This window comes from Scyliorhinus canicula, chromosome 15, assembly GCF_902713615.1.
Source record: "Scyliorhinus canicula chromosome 15, sScyCan1.1, whole genome shotgun sequence".
Classification (NCBI taxonomy): domain Eukaryota; kingdom Metazoa; phylum Chordata; class Chondrichthyes; order Carcharhiniformes; family Scyliorhinidae; genus Scyliorhinus; species Scyliorhinus canicula.
The window spans coordinates 144,179,794-144,202,132 of NC_052160.1; the positions used below are offsets into that span (position 1 = coordinate 144,179,794).

The 22,339-nt window shown below is 48.5% G+C and overlaps 1 protein-coding gene across 1 annotated transcript in view; it reads right to left on the bottom strand.

Annotated features, from left to right (window-relative positions):
• LOC119978674 (acidic mammalian chitinase-like) overlaps positions 1 to 22,339 on the bottom strand; it is a 36,542-nt gene that overhangs the window by 13,537 nt on the left and 666 nt on the right. The window contains exons 2-6 of the mRNA XM_038820462.1: positions 17,942 to 17,971; positions 17,654 to 17,855; positions 6,963 to 7,019; positions 6,361 to 6,511; positions 3,656 to 3,780 (exon numbers count right to left, since the gene is read on the bottom strand). Of these exons, the coding sequence (XP_038676390.1) occupies positions 3,656 to 3,780; positions 6,361 to 6,511; positions 6,963 to 7,019; positions 17,654 to 17,855; positions 17,942 to 17,971 (565 nt within the window). The remainder of the gene's footprint in view (positions 1 to 3,655; positions 3,781 to 6,360; positions 6,512 to 6,962; positions 7,020 to 17,653; positions 17,856 to 17,941; positions 17,972 to 22,339) is intronic.

Sequence of the window (22,339 nt, forward strand, 5' to 3'; positions counted from 1 at the left end):
CCAAGAGTGAGCCAGTGCAAAGGCCTTTGTGTGTTTCTCGAGTGCATTCAAACCTTTAAAGCTTATTTTAGAAGCCAGCTCCCAGTTTATCCTGAAACATTGGAGACTACTGAAAGTTCCCGGACACTAACAGCCGAACCCTGCCCAAGCTGCGAGCTTTGAAATGGCCAACGCTCATCTGATATAAACAAGAGCTGTAAAAGAAAAGTAACCGCATTTTTCCAAATTTTACCTATGACACCTTTCTTTCATAAGCCACCAAAATCTATACCTGTTCTGTAACCATCCTTGCCAAATTACTTTATGTAAACATCTGTTTGAAGTATTGTTGGAATCATTAACATATCAGACCCACAGTTTAGATTCCCAGTGACTCTGTCTCCTACTTTAATTAAAACCATAAACAGAATTCTACCAACAGAAAAAGTATTATGAATTCTTGACTTTTCCTGTGGATTTCCTCGACAAACGATCATACATTATTCCTCACTCCGTCTGTACTTTTACAGATATTTTCAGATCTGTAAGGATAAGAGGTTACAAAATCTATCCAATACTCTAATTTTCATAGTAGGGATACTGTCCATGTAAACCAATGGGCAAATTGTGGTCGGCCACCCTACTCTCCAGGTGCGATTTAACCACCGCGTTGCACCCGACGTGGATCTGGGCGCGCCGATTAAATAGCGGGAATGGCCAAAATCGAGATTCACACCGGGCACGAATCAGTTGGCTGTTTAACCAGATAGTTCCCGATGGTAAATTCTGGATCACACCCAAACAGAGCGAGCACATCATCAACCCTCATTTGCATGAATTTCCACCTCATAAACAAAATTGAAGTCGAAAGCAACAGTCTCCCGGAAATTAACCGGCTCGCCACTGAGAAATCACACGGGCGCCATTTAGTACTCTTTTTAAAAATGTGAAGTAGGACTCAATGGCTGCTGAGGGGAAGTTAGGAGGTGGAAGCAGGGGTCTGGGTCTAGGGGCTCCTGCTGTGGCTGGGGGAGTGTGCAGAGCCAGTTTCTCCATCACAACAAGTTGGGTGGATGGCAATCTGAGAGAAGGCGGGACTCGCAAAGGTGAGGGAGGCTTGGGGGATTTGAGGATCCGATTGTTGGTCCCTCTCCTTCTCCAATTTCTTGCAGATATATAAAATATGGATGGTTATATCGGTCCCACAGAGGCTGCAGCCGCAGTGCTGGTAGCAGCCCAGGCGGCCAGACGGCTGAAAAGGCAGTAACATCGACGCAAGCGGGAGGAGGCACCCCATGTGCACGGGGCCACCCATCAGGCCGAGACGGAACCCAGAGGGGGAGGCTAGTGACAGCCCAAGGTGTACAGGCATTGTTCGTCTTTCGAGGAGATGATGGACAGCATGTGCCACAGGAGACTGTGTCTCAACAAAGAGACAGTGTGGCACCATGTCCTCGCCGACTTGGCACCATATGAAGGAGGAGGATACCCACTTCCGATCTTCAATAGGGTCACCGCAGCCCTGAACGTCTATGCACTGGTTCATTTCAGGGCTCAAGCGAGGACTTGTGTAGCATTTCCCAAACTGCAGCCCACACAGTGCATCTGTGAGGTGACGGATGCCCTGTGTGGATCGACATCAGACTATGTCAACTTTGAGCTGCCCCAGGCCCATCAAGATGCCCGGGCTACAGGACTCTCTGCCATTTGGGCACCACAATGGCACAGTGCTTAGCATTGCTGCCTCAGGCACCGAGGACCCGGGTTTGATCCTGGGCCTGGGTCACTGTCCGTGTGGAGTTTGCGCTTTCTCCCCGTGTATGCATAGGTCTCACCCCCACAACCCAAAGATGTGCAGGGTAGGTGGATTGGCCACACTAAATTCCCCTTAATTGGAAAAAACATTTAAAGAAAAAAATGATTCTTCGCCATCACCGGGATAGCCCAGGTTCAGGGGCAATAGAAAGCACGCATGTCGCCTTGCGTGCACGGGAGTATCAGGGAGTGCCTTTCATTAACAGGAAGAGATTCCACTCCCTGAATGTTCAACTCATGTGCAACTACCACCGCTGGACCATGCACGTGTGTGCACGCTACCCAGGGAACATGCATGACAGCTATATCCTAGCACACTCGAAGATCCCCGGCATATTTGAGGACCACCCCAGGATGACGAGTGGCTGATGATAACAGTGCAGAGGCGGAGACCAAGTTGGAGACCAGATATATTGGAACCCATGTTGCTGCCCATACTGTCATTGTGCAATGCATGGTGAATCAGATGGTGAGACAGCCAGTAATGCCGAGAAGTTGGTTGGGGCTCATTTCCGGCACTAACTGCAGTTAATTACAGGCCGCAATCTCGCTAACGCAGCTGTCGAGTAACACCCTGCCAATCCCGCCCAAAATGGCACTTGGAAATGTTTCAGTTAAATTGTGCCCATCAACCCAAAAAAACTTCCACTGATCTCTGATCAAATCCCCGTGCCCAGTAGGTCTTCCTGAATCTTCAGCTTCTCACATGCCCACATCATTCCAGGTCTGCAGACCACAGCTCGGTCTTTCACTGTGGACTCTCTGATATTTGCAGAAGGGTCGGTAGCTTCAGAGAAACAAATCAGAAAGCAAAGATGACATGATGATTGAAGGTGGGGAATCTTAATGCATAGACACTTCCTCCATCATTCAAAATATATATTTTTTACAAAAGGCAAGGGGTAAGATGTTCTTCTTGTTTCCTGAAAGACATTTATTGCTCAATCTAAACGAGCAGAAAGAATCCCAGTACATCTGGTGATGATCTGATTGCTGTTACTGGGGATTTGATGTGAGTTTGTTGGTTGCTGCATTTACAGACACTGCAGCCGTGTCTACATTGCTCCAAAATATTTCATTTACGATGAACATATTTGGGATGCACTAAAGCTGTGTAAGTAGTACACCATTCAAATTCTTTCCTCTACTATTCACCTTCTGTTTTATACTTTACTGTTCATTGAAGAAAAGACACATTTGTCGAACTTTCTGAACATTATCCAAGTCGTGAACACAGAATAACTGGGACACTCCCAGCCAATAACCAAACTATCAAACCCAAAACACTGCAAGAAGCTAAACTCACATTCGAGTAGATAAATTCAACCTCTCTCTCTCATCATCTCCCCTGAACCCAGTCTCTCCCCCTTTCACCCTGCCGCCTCTGTCCCTCTCTCCTCTCTGCCTGTATTCACCTTCCTCTCTGTCACTTTGCTTTAAGAACGGGCAGTTAGAAAAGGGTATTTTTTACGATTCACTATCTCTTTGGCAAAATACAATTCTACAGGTACTGCACAACATACTAATCATTATTGATGTCTATTGTTGACACTGAACACTGAGAGGCAGTTAGCTGAGTAGAGATTGGAAGCAGAGCCCAATTCTATCCTCACATGATGACACGATGCTTGCACTTTATGTTGGAGGTTACAGGACAGAATGGAAATACCAAGAACAATCTTAGCAGCTCTAACATTGCCTCAGCAGAATTCAGCCAACTCAACGCCAACTGGAGATTGAATGGAGGGCTTTGCAGGTCTGAATGATTTAGTTGTTAATTAGTTAAACTAGCTGAACTAGCGAGGAAGCACAAAAAAAACTGCCGACATAGAAAGCTCTCTGTGACTAACATGGTACTTACTGTCCAAGCAGAGGAACCTGATAGTGCATATGAACATGACCTGGTGCGGCAGAAACTGCGGCTGAGATCAGCAGGCGGGATTGTCCAGAGCTTTTCGCCTCAGCTTCAAAGGCAGCCAGCATTTCCTAGAAAATTCATAAACTTTCTCTTATTGACACATCCTCACCAAATGGAGAGTTTGAAACACAGACCAAAGAATTATTCAGTTTCATATAACGTATCCATGGCCAAGTGTCACACAATATTGTATCTAATCTAAGGGTAAAGTCAGAGGTAGGACCAGGTTTAAACGGAGCCCAGATTGATAGCTCTTACTGCACAGTCGCCAGCACAGTGATTAATGAGGATTCTATCCAATTACTTTCATTGTGTAAATTCATATGTTTCACATTTAAATATTCTAATTTCATGTTTCACAAGTTTTGTGAAACTGTCCTTTAAAACTGTCTCTCAAAGTTGGTTCGGTTTCACATCAGCCATGATCTCATTAAATGGTGACACAGGCTAAGATCTCAAAGTCCCATCACTGTTCCCATGTTCAATGTCCCATCACTGTTCCCATGTTCAATGTCCCATCACTGTTCCCATGTTCAATGACCCATCACTGTTCTCATGTTCAATGTCCCATCACTGTTCCCATGTTCATTGTCCCATCACTGTTCCCATGTTCAATGTCCCATCACTGTTCCTGTGTTCTATGTCCCGTCACTGTTCCTATGTCCAATGTCCCATCACTGTTCCCATGTTCTATGTCCGTCACTGTTCCTATGTCCAATGTCCCATCACTGTTCCTGTCTTCAATGTCCCGTCACTGTTCCCATGTTCAATGTCCCATCACTGTTCCTGTCTTCAATGTCCCGTCACTGTTCCCATGTTCAATGACCCATCACTGTTCCCATGTTCAATGTCCCGTCACTGTTCCCATGTTCAATGTCCCATCACTGTTCCCATGGTCAATGTACCATCACTGTTCCCATGTTCAATATCCCATCACTGTTCCTATGTTCAATGTCCCGTCACTGTTCCCATGTTCAATGTCCCATCACTGTTCCCATGTTCAATGTCCCATCACTGTTCCTATGTTAAATGACCCATCACTGTTCCCATGTTCAATGTCCCATCACTGTTCCCATGTTCAATGTCCCATCACTGTTCCTATGTTCAATATCCCATCACTGTTCCCATGTTCAATGTCCCGTCACTGTTCCCATGTTCAATGTACTGTCACTGTTCCTATGTTCAATGACCCATCACTGTTCCCATGTTCAATGTCCCATCACTGTTCCCATGTTCAATGTCCCATCACTGTTCCTATGTTCAATGTCCCGTCACTGTTCCCATGTTCAATGTCCCATCACTGTTCCCATGTTCAATGTCCCATCACTGTTCCCATGTTCAATGTCCTGTCACTGTTCCCATGGTCAATGTACCATCACTGTTCCCATGTTCAATGTACCATCACTGTTTCCATGTTCAATGTACTGTCACTGTTCCTATGTTCAATGACCCATCACTGTTCCCATGTTCAATGTCCCATCACTGTTCCCATGTTCAATGTCCCATCACTGTTCCTATGTTCAATGTCCCGTCACTGTTCCCATGTTCAATGTCCCATCACTGTTCCCATGTTCAATGTCCCATCACTGTTCCCATGTTCAATGTCCCGTCACTGTTCCCATGTTCAATGTCCCATCACTGTTCCCATGTTCAATGTCCCGTCACTGTTCCCATGTTCAATGTCCCATCACTGTTCCCATGTTCAATGTACTGTCACTGTTCCCATGTTCAATGTCCCATCACTGTTCCCATGTTCAATGTCCCATCACTGTTCCCATGTTCAATGTCCTGTCACTGTTCCCATGTTCAATGACCCATCACTGTTCCTATGTTCAATATCCCATCACTGTTCCCATGTTCAATATCCCATCACTGTTCCAATGTTCAATGACCCATCACTGTTCCCATGTTCAATGTCCCATCACTGTTCCCATGTTCAATGTCCCGTCACTGTTCCCGTGTTCAATGTCCCATCACTGTTCCCATGTTCAATGTACCATCACTGTTCCCATGTTCAATGTCCCATCACTGTTCCCATGTTCAATGTACCATCACTGTTTCCATGTTCAATGTCCTGTCACTGTTCCTATGTTCAATGTCCCGTCACTGTTCCCGTGTTCAATGTCCCATCACTGTTCCCATGTTCAATGTACCATCACTGTTCCCATGTTCAATGTACCATCACTGTTCCTATGTTCAATGTACCATCACTGTTCCTATGTTCAATGTCCTGTCACTGTTCCCATGTTCAATGTCCCGTCACTGTTCCCATGTTCAATGTCCCATCACTGTTCCCATGTTCAATGTCCCATCACTGTTCCTATGTTCAATGTCCCATCACTGTTCCCATGTTCTATGCCCCATCACTGTTCCCATGTTCAATGTCCCATCACTGTTCCCATGTTCAATGTCCCATCACTGTTCCTATGTTCAATGTCCCATCACTGTTCCTATGTTCATTGTCCCATCACTGTTCCCATGTTCAATGTCCCATCACTGTTCCTATGTTCATTGTCCCATCACTGTTCCTACGTTCCGTGTGTCTTTGGTGAAGACATTAATCAAAAATTTGAATTTACAAATAGGATCGAAAGATGCTTTAATTTAGCCAAGAGATTAAGCATCCTGTTAAGTCTATTTCCTGCTACCTTTGCCAAAATGGTGAAATATCTTCTGCCTTCTGGCCCAGGGTATTCCCAGTCAATATCCAAACCATCAAACCCGTAACCGCGCAGGAAGTTAATCACAGACGTTATGAAAATTTGGCGAGTCTTTGACGTGGAAGCCATAGCGGTGAATCTAAAGGAGACGAGAATGTTAAACAAAACCAGAACTGGAATATTTTAAATTCTGCAATTACCATCTGAAACTGAAAGGCTTTCAATCTTTTGTAATTTCAGAATGTACAAGGAAACCAATTATAATTTACAAAAATATCATTAGGGTATGGTGTTTCTTGTTGCTGCTCTTGATAATCAGTTGAATCAATCTTCACTGGGTCAATTAACACAATTTAAGCCTTTGTAAAAGTTATACAGTCTTTCCTGTTCGATAATTTCCGGTAAATTATATTTTTATATATTTTGCACACAGCTGAACCTAGTCACAGTATGCTCATTAATAAACAATCTACATACTTATCAATAACTACAGAGTATTCATCCCAAAATCTATCTCTTATTTTACATTATGAACGATTTGAAAAGAAGCACATTTCACCCAACACTGCGATAAAATATTTTTATCTTACTTCTGACTTCCAAACTTCCAGCCTCCAATGGACAGGAGTGTTTTAAGGTTTCCATTTCTGTTGGAAGAACAGAGAAATTGCTCTTTCAGAATGAGGAACATAAGTAAATGCACCAAGTACTGAAAATCATTATTGTTCCAATATTTTACCGCTTTCCCCTTTTGGTTCTAAATTTGAATTGAACAGAAATAGCTCAGTACGGACCAAACTTCTCACAACAGGATCTACCACACAAAGAGGAGACTGTTTGTAATGATATGCATAAGCAAGTGCATGTGTAAATATGTATAGTCTCCGACCAGTAGGTGTCAGGCAAGTAATGGCACGTGACACTGTAACCTTGGGGGAGTCTGGAGGAGAAATTGTTTATTATACTATCATAAAATTGACTAGTCTTGAACAAGATCTTCTTTAGTATGCCGACTCAGTAAATGTCTCTGTGAAAGAACATAATATAGTACCTGGAATGGTGATCAAAAACTAAAGATCAGAAGAGTGAAGATTTGAAGGACACAGTCTTCAAATTTAGTGAAACGGTGCTACAAAGAATAGTCAAGAAAAATCTCAGTGAGATGTCTCCTTAAATTCAACGTTTAATGATGAAGCTTCAGAGACATGGGGCTGGATTCTCCGTTCTGGATACTAAGTCCCCACGCCAGTGAGGAAACGGTAGCGCTTTACGCCAGGAAAACTAGTGCAAAACGGCAACCCATTCCCTGTTCCGGGTGGGCTAGCAGGTAGGCAGCATAGAGCTCCCAGCTTTAGCTGCCGATTCAGCCTGGAGAGTTACCGGGTCCATGGCCGCGCATGCGCACGGCAGCAGCCTGCAGCGGTCACGCCATGCTTCATGGCGGATGCTTCATGCCGGATGCTTCATGGCGGATGCTTCATGGCGGATGCTTCATGCCGGATGCTTCATGGCGGATGCATCATGCCGGATGCTTCATGCCGGATGCTTCATGGCGGATGCTTCATGGCGGATGCTTCATGGCGGATGCTTCATGCCGGATGCTTCATGGCGGATGCTTCATGCCGGATGCTTCATGCCGGATGCTTCATGCCGGATGCTTCATGGCGGAGGCTTCATGGCGGAGGCTTCATGCCGGATGCTTCATGGCGGAGGCTTCATGCCGGAGGCTTCATGCCGGATGCTTCATGGCGGATGCTTCATGTCGGATGCTTCATGGCGGATGCTTCATGGCGGAGGCTTCATGCCGGATGCTTCATGCCGGATGCTTCATGCCGGATGCTTCATGCCGGATGCTTCATGGCGGATGCTTCATGGCGGAGGCTTCATGCCGGATGCTTCATGCCGGATGCTTCATGCCGGATGCTTCATGGCGGATGCTTCATGCCGGATGCTTCATGGCGGATGCTTCATGCCGGATGCTTCATGCCGGATGCTTCATGCCGGATGCTTCATGCCGGATGCTTCATGGCGGAGGCTTCATGCCGGATGCTTCATGCCGGATGCTTCATGGCGGATGCTTCATGGCGGATGCTTCATGGCGGATGCTTCATGCCGGATGCTTCATGCCGGATGCTTCATGCCGGATGCTTCATGCCGGATGCTTCATGCCGGATGCCGGATGCTTCATGCCGGATGCTTCATGCCGGATGCTTCATGTCGGATGCTTCATGGCGGATGCTTCATGGCGGATGCTTCATGCCGGATGCTTCATGCCGGATGCTTCATGCCGGATGCTTCATGCCGGATGCTTCATGGCGGATGCTTCATGGCGGAGGCTTCATGCCGGATGCTTCATGCCGGATGCTTCATGGCGGATGCTTCATGGCGGATGCTTCATGGCGGATGCTTCATGCCGGATGCTTCATGCCGGATGCTTCATGCCGGATGCTTCATGCCGGATGCTTCATGCCGGATGCTTCATGCCGGAGGCTTCATGCCGGATGCTTCATGCCGGATGCTTCATGGCGGAGGCTTCATGCTGGATGCTTCATGGCGGATGCTTCATGCCGGATGCTTCATGCCGGAGGCTTCATGCCGGATGCTTCATGCCGGATGCTTCATGCCGGATGCTTCATGCCGGATGCTTCATGCTGGATGCTTCATGGCGGATACTTCATGACGGATGCTTCATGCCGGATGCTTCATGCCGGATGCTTCATGCCGGATGCTTCATGCCGGATGCTTCATGCTGGATGCTTCATGGCGGATACTTCATGACGGATGCTTCATGGCGGATGCTTCATGCCGGATGCTTCATGCCGGATGCTTCATGCCGGATGCTTCATGGCGGATGCTTCATGGCGGATGCCGGATGCTTCATGCCGGATGCTTCATGCCGGATGCTTCATGCCGGATGCCGGATGCTTCATGCCGGATGCTTCATGCCGGAGGCTTCATGCCGGATGCCGGATGCTTCATGGCGGATGCTTCATGCCGGATGCTTCATGCCGGATGCTTCATGCCGGATGCTTCATGCCGGATGCTTCATGCCGGAGGCTTCATGCCGGAGGCTTCATGGCGGATACTTCATGCCGGAGGCTTCATGCCGGATGCTTCATGCCGGATGCTTCATGGCGGAGGCTTCATGCTGGATGCTTCATGCCGGAGGCTTCATGCCGGATGCTTCATGCCGGATGCTTCATGGCGGAGGCTTCATGCTGGATGCTTCATGCCGGATGCTTCATGCCGGATGCTTCATGCCGGATGCTTCATGGCGGATGCTTCATGGCGGATGCTTCATGCCGGATGCTTCATGCCGGATGCTTCATGGCGGATGCTTCATGCCGGATGCTTCATGCCGGATGCTTCATGCCGGATGCTTCATGCCGGATGCTTCATGCCGGATGCTTCATGGCGGATACTTCATGGCGGATGCTTCATGCCGGATGCTTCATGCCGGATGCTTCATGCCGGATGCTTCATGCCGGATGCTTCATGCCGGATGCTTCATGGCGGATGCTTCATGGCGGATGCATCATGCCGGAGGCTTCATGCCGGATGCTTCATGCCGGATGCTTCATGCCGGATGCTTCATGGCGGATGCTTCATGGCGGATGCTTCATGCCGGATGCTTCATGCCGGATGCTTCATGGCGGATGCCTCATGCCGGATGCTTCATGCCGGATGCTTCATGCCGGATGCTTCATGGCGGATGCTTCATGGCGGATGCTTCATGCCGGATGCTTCATGGCGGATGCTTCATGCCGGATGCTTCATGCCGGATGCTTCATGCCGGATGCTTCATGCCGGATGCTTCATGCCGGAGGCTTCATGCCGGAGGCTTCATGCCGGATGCTTCATGGCGGATGCTTCATGCCGGAGGCTTCATGCCGGATGCTTCATGCCGGAGGCTTCATGCCGGATGCTTCATGCCGGATGCTTCATGCCGGATGCTTCATGCCGGATGCTTCATGCCGGATGCTTCATGCCGGATGCTTCATGCCGGATGCTTCATGCCGGATGCTTCATGCCGGATGCTTCATGCTGGATGCTTCATGGCGGATACTTCATGCCGGATGCTTCATGCCGGATGCTTCATGCCGGATGCTTCATGGCGAAGGCTTCATGCTGGATGCTTCATGCCGGAGGCTTCATGGCGGATGCTTCATGCCGGATGCTTCATGCCGGATGCTTCATGCCGGATGCTTCATGCCGGATGCTTCATGCCGGATGCCGGATGCTTCATGCCGGATGCTTCATGCCGGATGCTTCATGGCGGATGCTTCATGGCGGATACTTCATGGCGGATGCTTCATGCCGGATGCTTCATGCCGGATGCTTCATGCCGGATGCTTCATGGCGGATGCTTCATGGCGGATGCTTCATGGCGGATGCTTCATGCCGGATGCTTCATGCCGGATGCTTCATGCCGGATGCTTCATGCCGGATGCTTCATGCCGGATGCTTCATGCCGGAGGCTTCATGCCGGATGCTTCATGCCGGATGCTTCATGCCGGATGCTTCATGGCGGAGGCTTCATGCCGGATGCTTCATGCCGGATGCTTCATGCCGGATGCTTCATGGCGGATGCTTCATGCCGGAGGCTTCATGCCGGATGCTTCATGGCGGATGCTTCATGCCGGATGCTTCATGCCGGATGCTTCATGGCGGATGCTTCATGGCGGATACTTCATGCCGGAGGCTTCATGCCGGATGCTTCATGCCGGATGCTTCATGGCGGATGCTTCATGCCGGATGCTTCATGCCGGATGCTTCATGACGGATGCTTCATGGCGGATACTTCATGGCGGAGGCTTCATGCCGGATGCTTCATGCCGGATGCTTCATGCCGGATGCTTCATGCCGGATGCTTCATGCCGGATGCTTCATGCCGGATGCTTCATGCCGGATGCTTCATGGCGGATGCTTCATGCCGGATGCTTCATGCCGGATGCTTCATGCCGGATGCTTCATGCCGGATGCTTCATGCCGGATGCTTCATGGCGGATGCTTCATGCCGGATGCTTCATGCCGGATGCTTCATGCCGGATGCTTCATGGCGGATGCTTCATGCCGGATGCTTCATGCCGGATGCTTCATGCCGGATGCTTCATGGCGGATGCTTCATGCCGGATGCTTCATGCCGGATGCTTCATGCCGGATGCTTCATGCCGGAGGCTTCATGCCGGATGCTTCATGCCGGATGCTTCATGCCGGATGCTTCATGGCGGAGGCTTCATGCCGGATGCTTCATGCCGGATGCTTCATGCCGGATGCTTCATGGCGGATGCTTCATGCCGGAGGCTTCATGCCGGATGCTTCATGGCGGATGCTTCATGCCGGATGCTTCATGGCGGATGCTTCATGCCGGATGCTTCATGCCGGATGCTTCATGGCGGATGCTTCATGGCGGATACTTCATGCCGGATGCTTCATGCCGGATGCTTCATGCCGGATGCTTCATGCCGGATGCTTCATGCCGGATGCTTGATGGCGGATGCTTCATGGCGGATGCTTCATGCCGGATGCTTCATGGCGGATGCTTCATGGCGGATGCTTCATGGCGGATGCTTCATGCCGGATGCTTCATGCCGGATGCTTCATGCCGGATGCTTCATGCCGGATGCTTCATGCCGGATGCTTCATGCCGGATGCTTCATGGCGGATGCTTCATGCCGGATGCTTCATGCCGGATGCTTCATGCCGGATGCTTCATGCCGGATGCTTCATGCCGGATGCTTCATGCCGGATGCTTCATGGCGGATGCTTCATGCCGGATGCTTCATGCCGGATGCTTCATGCCGGATGCTTCATGCCGGATGCTTCATGCCGGATGCTTCATGCCGGATGCTTCATGCCGGATGCTTCATGCTGGATGCTTCATGGCGGATACTTCATGACGGATGCTTCATGCCGGATGCTTCATGCCGGATGCTTCATGCCGGATGCTTCATGACGGATGCTTCATGGCGGATGCTTCATGCCGGATGCTTCATGCCGGATGCTTCATGCCGGATGCTTCATGCCGGAGGCTTCATGCCGGATGCTTCATGCCGGAGGCTTCATGCCGGATGCTTCATGGCGGATGCTTCATGCCGGATGCTTCATGCCGGATGCTTCATGCCGGAGGCTTCATGCCGGATGCTTCATGCCGGAGGCTTCATGCCGGATGCCGCTGGCGGATCCGGCCCGTAAAAATAGTCGCCCCCTTTGGCCGCCTCGCGGCCTCGGACCGCCCCACCATAGTGCCTCCAGCCCCGAATATGTACCCCCCTGCCCGCGGATTGGCCCTCCCCGGACTGTGGCGACACTGGACCAGTGTCTGGACGCAGCCACCAAGTCGAGTTCCCAACGGGTGAGATCACACGTGGCCCACGCCGTCGGGAACTCGGCCGGTCGGGGACAGAGCATGGTGGGCGAACCTCAGCCAACGTTAGGAGGGCTTGGATATGGCCTGCGGCATACTCACCGAGTACGCCACTCTTCAGGGGGCGTCATCGGGGATTCTCCGCCCTGTCACCGAACGCGACTGCGACGTTGGGGATCGGAGAACCAGCCCATGACTTTGAATTGATCTGTACACCTGGCAAACATATTGTGGTAGCGGATGCGTTGTCAGGGGCTACAACAGCACACGTTGACAGCTCCACTGGAGAGGATGTGCAGGTTCATGTAGATATGATCACAGAAACACTACCAGTGTCGGGTGTAAAGTCAAAACTGATTGTTGAAGAAACAGAGAAGGATGAAGTATTACAAATGGTGATACACAATCTCAACAATGGATGGCCAAAAGATTCATGTTCTAAGTATCATCACATTGAGACCTTGGTGCAAGACATCAGCCCTGTACTGGTGAAGAACATGCATTCCATGGAGAAGAACATGTATTCCATGGAGCTCAACATGCGTTCCATGGAGAACATGTATTCCATGGAGCAGAACATATATTCCATAGAGATGAACATGTATTCCATGGAGATGAACATGCATTCCCTGGGGCAGAATATGCATTCCATGGAGAAGAACATGCATTTTATGGAGCCGAACATGTATTCCATGGGGCAGAACGTATTCCATGGAGAAGAACATGTATTCCATGGAGAAGAACATGCATTTCATGGAGAAGAACATGCATTTCATGGAGAAGAATTTGTATTCCATGGAGAAGAACATGCATTTCATGGAGAAGAACATGCATTTCATGGAGAAGAACATGCATTTCATGGAGAAGAACATGCATTTCATGGAGAAGAACATGCATTTCATGGAGAAGAATTTGTATTCCATGGAGAAGAACATGTATTCCATGAAGCAGAACATGCATTTCATGGAGAAGAACATGCATTTCATGGAGAAGAACATGCATTTCAAGGAGCAGAACATGCATTCCATGGAGAAGAACACGCATTCCATGGAGAAGAACATGCATTCCATGGAGAAGAACATGCATTCCATGGAGCAGGCACTTGTGGTCATCCACGAGTGCCAATGTGGTGGATGACGGGGCTTCTTGCACTCACTCCACCTGCCCCTCTACCCCATAGAGGAAGCCGGGGGCCCTGGGGCATCTATAAGGAAGAGTTGAAGTTGGTGCACACCCTTTGGGCTTCCACCTAGGTGACTCGGGGTGTGTTCAGCCCATCCAAATCCCCTTTTCCTGTGACCACTTCAACTCCAGGCCCCCAGGCCCCCAGGCCCCCAGGCCCCCAGCCCCCCAGGCCCCCAGGCCCCCAGGCCGAGGAGGGTGGCACGGCAACAAAGCAGCACTCCGAAATCAGGCCAAGGCCATCCAGATCTAAGTCCTCCAGAAGGCCTCCCAGGGTCATCACGCCAACAGGGAGTGGCAGGCAGCTGGCAGCCTCCACCTTGACTGTGTATCCTAAGTATACACCAAGATCTAACGGCAGCATCAGAAAGGTTAGGAAGGTCTAGTTGCAGAGTGTGGACACCGGTGTTCGGCACTTTTAGATAGTGACCACCTCTGTAAATAAGCTTTCTTTTGTTGCACTGATGAGATGCCTTCCCATAATGCCACGCAGTCAACTGTATTCCTTTTCATCAGAAAGACTGGGTAAATTAATGGAGCTTCCTCCATTTGCTCCCTGCAATGTTGCCACGACGTTGGTGGTGCCCCGTCACAGTGACTAAACACTTCAGTCCTGCCTGTTTCTAGTAGGTAATGAGGAAATCTCCCACAATGTACAGGGTTACTGTCATTCCACCCAGTCATTGTCAGTGTGCACACTCTGCACATGTTGTCCAGCTGCTTGATCCAATAAAATGTTAGCCTCCAGTGACACTGAACCTCAAGGGAACAGATCACGAAGGAGGAACCCAGATCAGGAGAGGTGAAACTCGCTCCGCCCCATTTCCATGGTGTAATCCTGGTCACTGAGAGGAAGCGAACTACCTTTAACCAGACAGGAGTCAGACATTCACAGGAGCACTTTGAGGATCAATGCATCATCATCCCCACTGCAGGGCATCATCATCTTCCTGCAACGTTAGGACTTTGGGCAACTGCTCCCTCCCCATGACACGAGGGTGTGCACTCCCAGCCAGCAGATGGGAGAGTAATACTGACAGGAGGGATGTCAGGATGATGGAATGTGGCCAGTGTTCCACTTCATCACTATCCATGACTCGGACGGCAATGAGTGCGTCCCTAGCTTGTCTGTCCTTTTGGCCATCAGCACTGCCTAATGACCTCCTCATCCTCCAGGAAACCTTCATCCTCCCCATTGATATCCTCCCATCAGAGGAAACATGCAGCTCCTCCATCACCTCCTCAAACAGTTCCTCCCTCCCACTGAAGTGAAGGGTGTAGCAGGCGGCCACGATGTGAGGCATCCTCTGTGGACGATGCTGCAGGGCTCCACCAGGCCAGCCCAGGCATCCCAATGGTCTGCTCCTCCAAAGAGTGAGTAGAAGCATGAGCCTCGTGGTACCTGATGTCAACTATATTCTGTAGCCTCCGCGTAGGAGCCATCAGCCACGTCTTCAATGGGTATCCCATGTCCCTGAGCAGCCCACCCTGTAGCAGCTATGGACATTCACAAATGGTGAGGATGTGAGAGTGGCTCAGGGTTTAGGAGTCATGTACACGACCCCGGGGACCTAGCACACACCTGGAAGAGGTGCTTTGTGTGGTCGGAGACTAGCTGAACCTTTAAGGAGAGAAGACCTTGCGGTTGATAAATTCACTGCCTGATTCCATGGGGATCAAGAACCAACTGAGTGCAGTCAATGGCACCTGGTACTTGTGGAAATCCTGCAATCTGGGCTCTTGTGTCCTGGCTGGCCTGATCCAGGTGTCGTTGTGAACCATTGTGAAGAGGATGTCTGTCACCTCCATGATGCACTTGTGATAAGAAGAGGATTGTGAGATTCAGCAAAGATCACTAACAGAGCCCAGGATCACAGGATAGCTGAGGGCAGCTGGGACTTTCAAAGCCACGGGCAGAGGATGTCCTCCAAGTCCCTGTGTCGGCGACTCCCGCAGGCAGCTACACAGTGAGACACCGTGTCCCTGGACAGGTAAAGTCTTCCCCGACACTGGTTGCTGCTTTTTCACAGGAAGGTCTGCCGCCATCGGTACACATCGGTTCCTGGAAGGTACCTCTGAGCGTCCGGTCTCTGATCTCTCATATTGCAGTGGAGCAGACCCTGTCACCCCTTTCTCCTTAGGCCTCTGCTCCTGCCTCTGGACAACCAGACGCCTTTTCTCCTCCCAATGTATCAGAAGAATGATCAATTCCACAGGCTCCACCTCTCTCTTGCATGAATCAGAAAATTAAAAAGAGAGTTAACCTTTGGCTTCTGCTTCCAGCGGTTCACCCTTCACCCAAACAGCTTCGTACTTGTGACTCGATGGCAAGTGATTAAATGCTGTCATCACATTGACCATCGGACTCTCAGCAGCTCACAAAGTGGCCAAGACCCCACCACCAGTTTTGTCCCACTCAGTTTGACCGAGTAGCCACAGCTTGGGCTACCCTACTGACCCCTGAACTCTCATGTAAAGAGCAGCATTTTTCCAAAGCTTTACTCAAAGGCCTTGCGCACAACCTGGTCAACCAGGAGCACCTGTCAGGATGCACCAGTGTACACAATTGATGGATCAAGAGTGCTGTGCTTAGCCTGTGCTCCCCAGCTCACTGTCAAGACGGGTGTACGTGTTTACCCAGTAGGCTAGTGGTGCAGGGAATCTATAGCAGTCACTGAATCAGGAAGTCAGTGAGCCAAAGGTTAGCCGCTGAGTGGCAAATAATGGCACTCGCACACATCAGTGGTGAGTTATTGGGCATAATTGGCTTTGCTGTCAGAGTGAAGAAATGTTAACTGAATGTAGATGAATGATCTCAGCTGCATAAGACCATAAGATATAGGAGCATAATTAGGCCACTCGGCCCATCGAGTCTGCTCCGTCATTCAATCATGGCTGATATTTTTCCCATCCCCATGCAAAGGAATGTTCATTGTTCTCATGCCTCCCCATTACGCTTGACCTTGTCAGTAATGAACTTGGGGGAAATGCTACCCCCACCCCCACAACTGAGTGGACCATTCCACTCATGATGACTGGCCACCCATTAAAAAGAGTAGCCCAGGCTTCCCTTCCTCATGTCAGGCCCAGCAAGAGGAGGCTGCATCCTCAGGAAGGGTCTGTTTAAACTTGGCTTCTGGAGCTGAGTCCTCCCCCTTTCTGGGCCCAAATCCTCTCCTGTTGTTAATGGCAGCCTCATCATGATCTGATGCCTCCGTGGGCGGGCTTTTGAGCGCGGGGATTGATTGCTGCAGTGAGACCTGATGATGAGAGGTAAAGGTATTTAAATGAGGTCCCAAATGTAGCACAGCGGGAACTCTGTTATGTCAATGGTTGGTGGGGGGGGGGGGGGGGGGGGGGGGGGGGGGGGTCATTATGACGAGGTTTCCCGCTGACGTAAACGACGATTTCGGCCTCTTATGAGATCTTCTGCTCTGTCCCCATTCCCAAGGCAAATGGGAGCAGAAAATCCCCGGCAGGGTGTATTTTTTGTTTATACGGGACAACATGGTGACATCATGATTGTGTCAGGCATTGACAGACCCACTGGGCAGCGACTCATCTCTGCCAATGGGACACAAATCAACAAAACCCAATTTCACCCAGAAATCAACTCCCTGACTGTGTCAGTCATCTTATATTTACGTATAATTTGGCAGAGGAATTCAATGTCGAACAGAATATAAAAAGGACCTCAAATTCAACTCAGCAATATTTATAGAATAATCCTACTTGTTTTTAAGGCTGTTGAATGAGTGGTAGAGAGTCACATCGTTCACTTCCGTGGTGGTGATTTGATTGTCCTTCATCCCAGCAAAAGAGTAGATCAGATGTGTGCACAAGCAGGGATCCACATTCTCGGGCATGTACTTCCCCTCTCCTGGTCTATACTGAGCCCAGTTTGTAAAGTAACAAACCAGTCTGTAGGCGGAGCCTGAGAGTGAGGGAAAGGGAAAATCAGGACTGAGCTTCTACTCATTACACATCATTAAAAATAGCTTAAAAAGCACAAAGACTCACCCAGCTCCAGGCACGCCAACAAGACCACCGCTGGAATAAAGAATATAGGGTACGTGTTAAAATTCACAGCAAAATATACTGAAAGGTTTAAGAAGGTGGGCGACACGTTGGCACAGTGGTTAGCACTGCTGCCTCACAGCACCAGGGAACGGGATTCGATTATGACCTGGGGTGACTGTGTGGAGTTTGTACTTTCTCCCCATGTCTGCGTGGGTTTCCTCCGGGTGCTCCGGTTTCCTCCCACAGTCCAAATATGTGCAGTTCAGGTGGATTGACCATTATAAACTGTTGTTTAGTGTTCAACGGTTCGGTGGAGTTATGGGGATGGCATAGGGGATTGGGCCAAGGTTAGGATGCTCTTTCAGAGGGTAGGTGTAGACTGGATGGGCTGAATGGCCTTCTTCTGCATTGTAGTGATTCTATGATTCTACGCTTCACTGCAAAAGCTGCAAAATGTTCCTTTCAAGTTGTCGTGAAATTTATGTTTAAGACAGCAGCTATATTAAACTCTACAGGTGGATCAATTTTCAAATGCACCTGAGAATATTAAAATGCTACTAAGATTTCCATTGACGTGAAATGTAAATATTGGAATTGACGAGAATAGTAACACCCCAAACTCAGCAAAGTCTGAGAGTAAAAGAAAAGTCACAACACCATTACCCATGTACAAATAGTTGATGCAATTTGATTATTCGCGGAACTATTTCAGTTAAATAACAAGAAATTGAAACTATCTTCTGACTCTATCCTTGTGAAGGAAAGCCTCTGGACAGATGTGTGGCATTCCTTTGTTAATTTAACCATTTATCAAAAAATGGCAGAGAAAGTAATTGCTTGCCGTTCTACTCACTCTGTATAATCTAACTTTAATCTAACTCTAACTCTAATTATTTCCGTTAACTTCACAACTCAACAATAGGGCAGCACATTGGTTAGCACTGTGTCTTCACAGCGCCAGGGTCCCAGGTTCAATTCCCGGCTTGGGTCACTGTCTGTGCGGAGTCTGCATGTTCTCCCCGTGTCTGCGTGGGTTTCCCCGGTGCTCCGGTTTCTTCCCACTAGGCCCGAAAGACGTGCTGTTAGGTAATTTGGACATTCTGAATTCTCCCTCTGTGTACCCGAACAGGGGCCGGAATGTGGTGACTAGGGATTTTCACAGTAACTTCATTGCAATGTAAGCCTACTTGTGACAATAAAGGTTTTTATTATAGTTAAAAAACAGAAATATGTGATTATAAAGGAATGGAATAAGAAGTAACATAGAACCACGATCGCAGGGCGGCATGGTGGCACAGTGGTTAGCACTGCTGCCTCACCACTGAGGTCCCAGGTTCGATCCCGGCCATGGGTCACTGTCCGTGTGGAGTTTGCACATTCTCTCTGTGTTTGCATGGATTTCATCCCCACAACCCAAAGGTGAGCAGGGTAGGTGGATTGGCCGCGCTAAATTGCCCCTTATTTGGAAAAAAAAAGAATTTGGTACTTTAATTTTTTTTAAAAGAACCAAGTTCGCTCACCTGCACGTTTGTACTTTGATGTTATTTTGCATCGCAACAGAAAAATGCAGATATCTGTCACAGAACATTCAAAGGTGGATAATTCAGTCGGTAACTTAAGTGCTGTTGAGTTTGATGAAGAAATGCCCCAGACCCAATAATAAGGCATCTTCAGCTAATAGCCCAAATAATCCATTCTATTAGAATTAGGGCTGAAGTTGAGGATGGAATCTCCTCTTTGTTCTATTCCTCATTTAAATACTGATTAAGGCTTAATTTACAAAGTGCATCTTACAATATTCTTAAGGTCACGTGGAAACTGGCAGAATGGTTTTATTCTTTATATTTATAGGGATTTACTGCCATATTTATAGTCAGTCTTTTCCACTGTGTTTTCCATCAGGGCCCCTTTCCTGCATCAATCCGGTTACCCAGACCAAACTTCAAATGTTCCCTTGAATTTCCAGCAGTCAGCTCTGAGGCAGCCTGATTAGTTACCATGGAAACAGACGGGCTGTCACACATCACTGCAGTCCTCAGCACCTACCCCTTCAGTCTGAGGCTGGACCCCTGTGTTTCCATTTCTACTTTCTCACGCTGGACTGTTTATTCTTCTATCACTCTCTCACCTTCTGTCCATTTCAGGTTTTTGGAGATGACTCGGGATGGATTTATTTTGGGGAAAGTGTTTGTGGACGTGTTCACAGTCAGCCATAATCACTGCTTGTCTGGCTTTGTAGACACTCGGCTCTTCAACCTGTGTCTCTCTGGAAAGAGTGAGTTGAGTTTTTGAATTCCTTGAGGAGAAACGCCCCTCTGGGAGTTTTATATGTGGGATTTATCTATAGCACGTGTTGATGTACCATCAATGACCACGCGACGAACGGTGAATTATTGAGGCTTTATTGTGTGAGATATAAAGCCTCCTGCAGCTGGACCCGAGAATGGGGACCATGCAGGAGAGCATTGACTTTTATACAGAGCCTGCTGGGCGGATTTACCGTAATAACTGGAGTACAATGGCAGTGTACCATAATACATGTAATGTATGTTCAGTGGTTTACCACACGTGTGTCAATTGATTGGAAGTAAATTGCTGAAGCGTCTCAAACTCAAATAAATTCACTCGTGTCACATCCAGGAAGATTGGGATTTTTCTCGGTATGTCTCAGCTTCAAGCTCACACACACAAAGAAGGCCATTATTGCAGATATCATAGTTTGCCAAACTTTTGTTGAACAATCGGAAATGAACCTCATGAATTTTCCCTGTTTTCCTGTTTTGCAGTACTGAGGTCCAAATCCCTGCTGGCCATTCCAACCTCATTGGAAATTTTCAGAATGATACCAAAATGCTTTCACATCCTCCTGATTAACCCTCGGTACAAAGCGTGAATATTCTCAGAGCTCCTGAGTTAGTCATTTGCTTTAATAATGATATCTCCCCACTCAGATACATATGCCTGACCTCCTGGTCTGTTTGTGCCTTTTACTCCCTTTCAAACGTCTGCCCTGGAAGGTTCAGTCTCTCTCGCCCTTTCCTGGAAATCTCTCTCCGCCTCTCTTTCCTGTCTCTGCCTTCCCTTTGTGGAATTCTCATTCCTCTTTTTCTGGTCTTTCCTGCCTTTTCCTTTCCTCTTTTTTGCTTGAAATTCTGGCTTTCGTTTCTGTTGCTCCAGCTGTATCTTTGCTGATGCTGCCCTGTCCGTTTCCGATTCCATACCCACCTACTGTTCTTCCGCTTCAATTGGAATGTAACTGGTCAGAGGTTTGAGGATTTGTGTATTTCCAGCTTCTGGCCAGAAATTCACTTCTACATGTCCAGCTCCCCAACTCTCAATGGAAAAGGTTTTTAAAGTATCCCAAGGCAATCTTTTCCGCGAAGGCACTATCCACACATGTAGACATGTTAAGAGTTGAGAATAATAATAATCTGTATTACCACAAGTAGGCTTACATTAATGCTGCAATGAAGTTACTGTGAAAAGCCCCTGGTCGCCACATTCCGGCGCCAGTTCGGGTACACAGAGGGAGAATTCAGAACGTCCAATTCACCTAAGATTTCTAGCACTGTCTTCCACAATGAATCTTATGAAAACAATTGTCACAAGTAGGCTTCAAATGAAGTTACTGTGAAAAGCCCCTCGATACCACATTCCGGCACCTGTTCAGGGAGGCTGGTACGGGACGGTTATCTGGAAGGTTCAACAGACTTGAAGGATCAATTTGATTTTGTGCTTCCAATTCTTCATTGTCCATGAATCCAATCATAGACACCGCCCACAAATTCCTGTTAAGGTCAGGTGGGAAGTTCTAGAACAGCTCTTTCCCTTCCTGGTGACCACAAAAGGTGTTTTTTCCAATGAGTTGTTTGTTAGTTCATAGTGAGTGTTTAACTGTTTCAAGGCCGTTACCATAAAGGACACACAGACAGGTTTTTCCCATGCATTCAAAGTTCACACACAAACACAATGAGCACACACATATGCATGCACACATGCATGAGCACACACGCACATACACACACACACACTCAGTTAAATTCCTTAAAAGTCCACAATAGTCAATTCTACCCAGATCGTGTAGATTGAAGGTCTGAATGGTTTCAGACCGAACTCAATGCTCTTTCCTGATTCTGCATCAAAATAACTCAAAGAGGGAGGGCAGCACGGTGGCGCAGTGGTAGCACTGCGGCCTCACGACACCGAGGTCCCAGGTTCGATCCCGTCTCTGGGTCACTGTCCGTGTGGAGTTTGCACATTCTCCCCGTGTTTGCGTGGGTTTCGCCCCCACAACCTTGTGCAGTGTAGGTGGATTGGCCACGCTAAATTGACCCTTAATTGGAAAAAAAAGGAATTGGGTACTCTAAATTTATTTTCAAAAAACACATCAAAGATGTT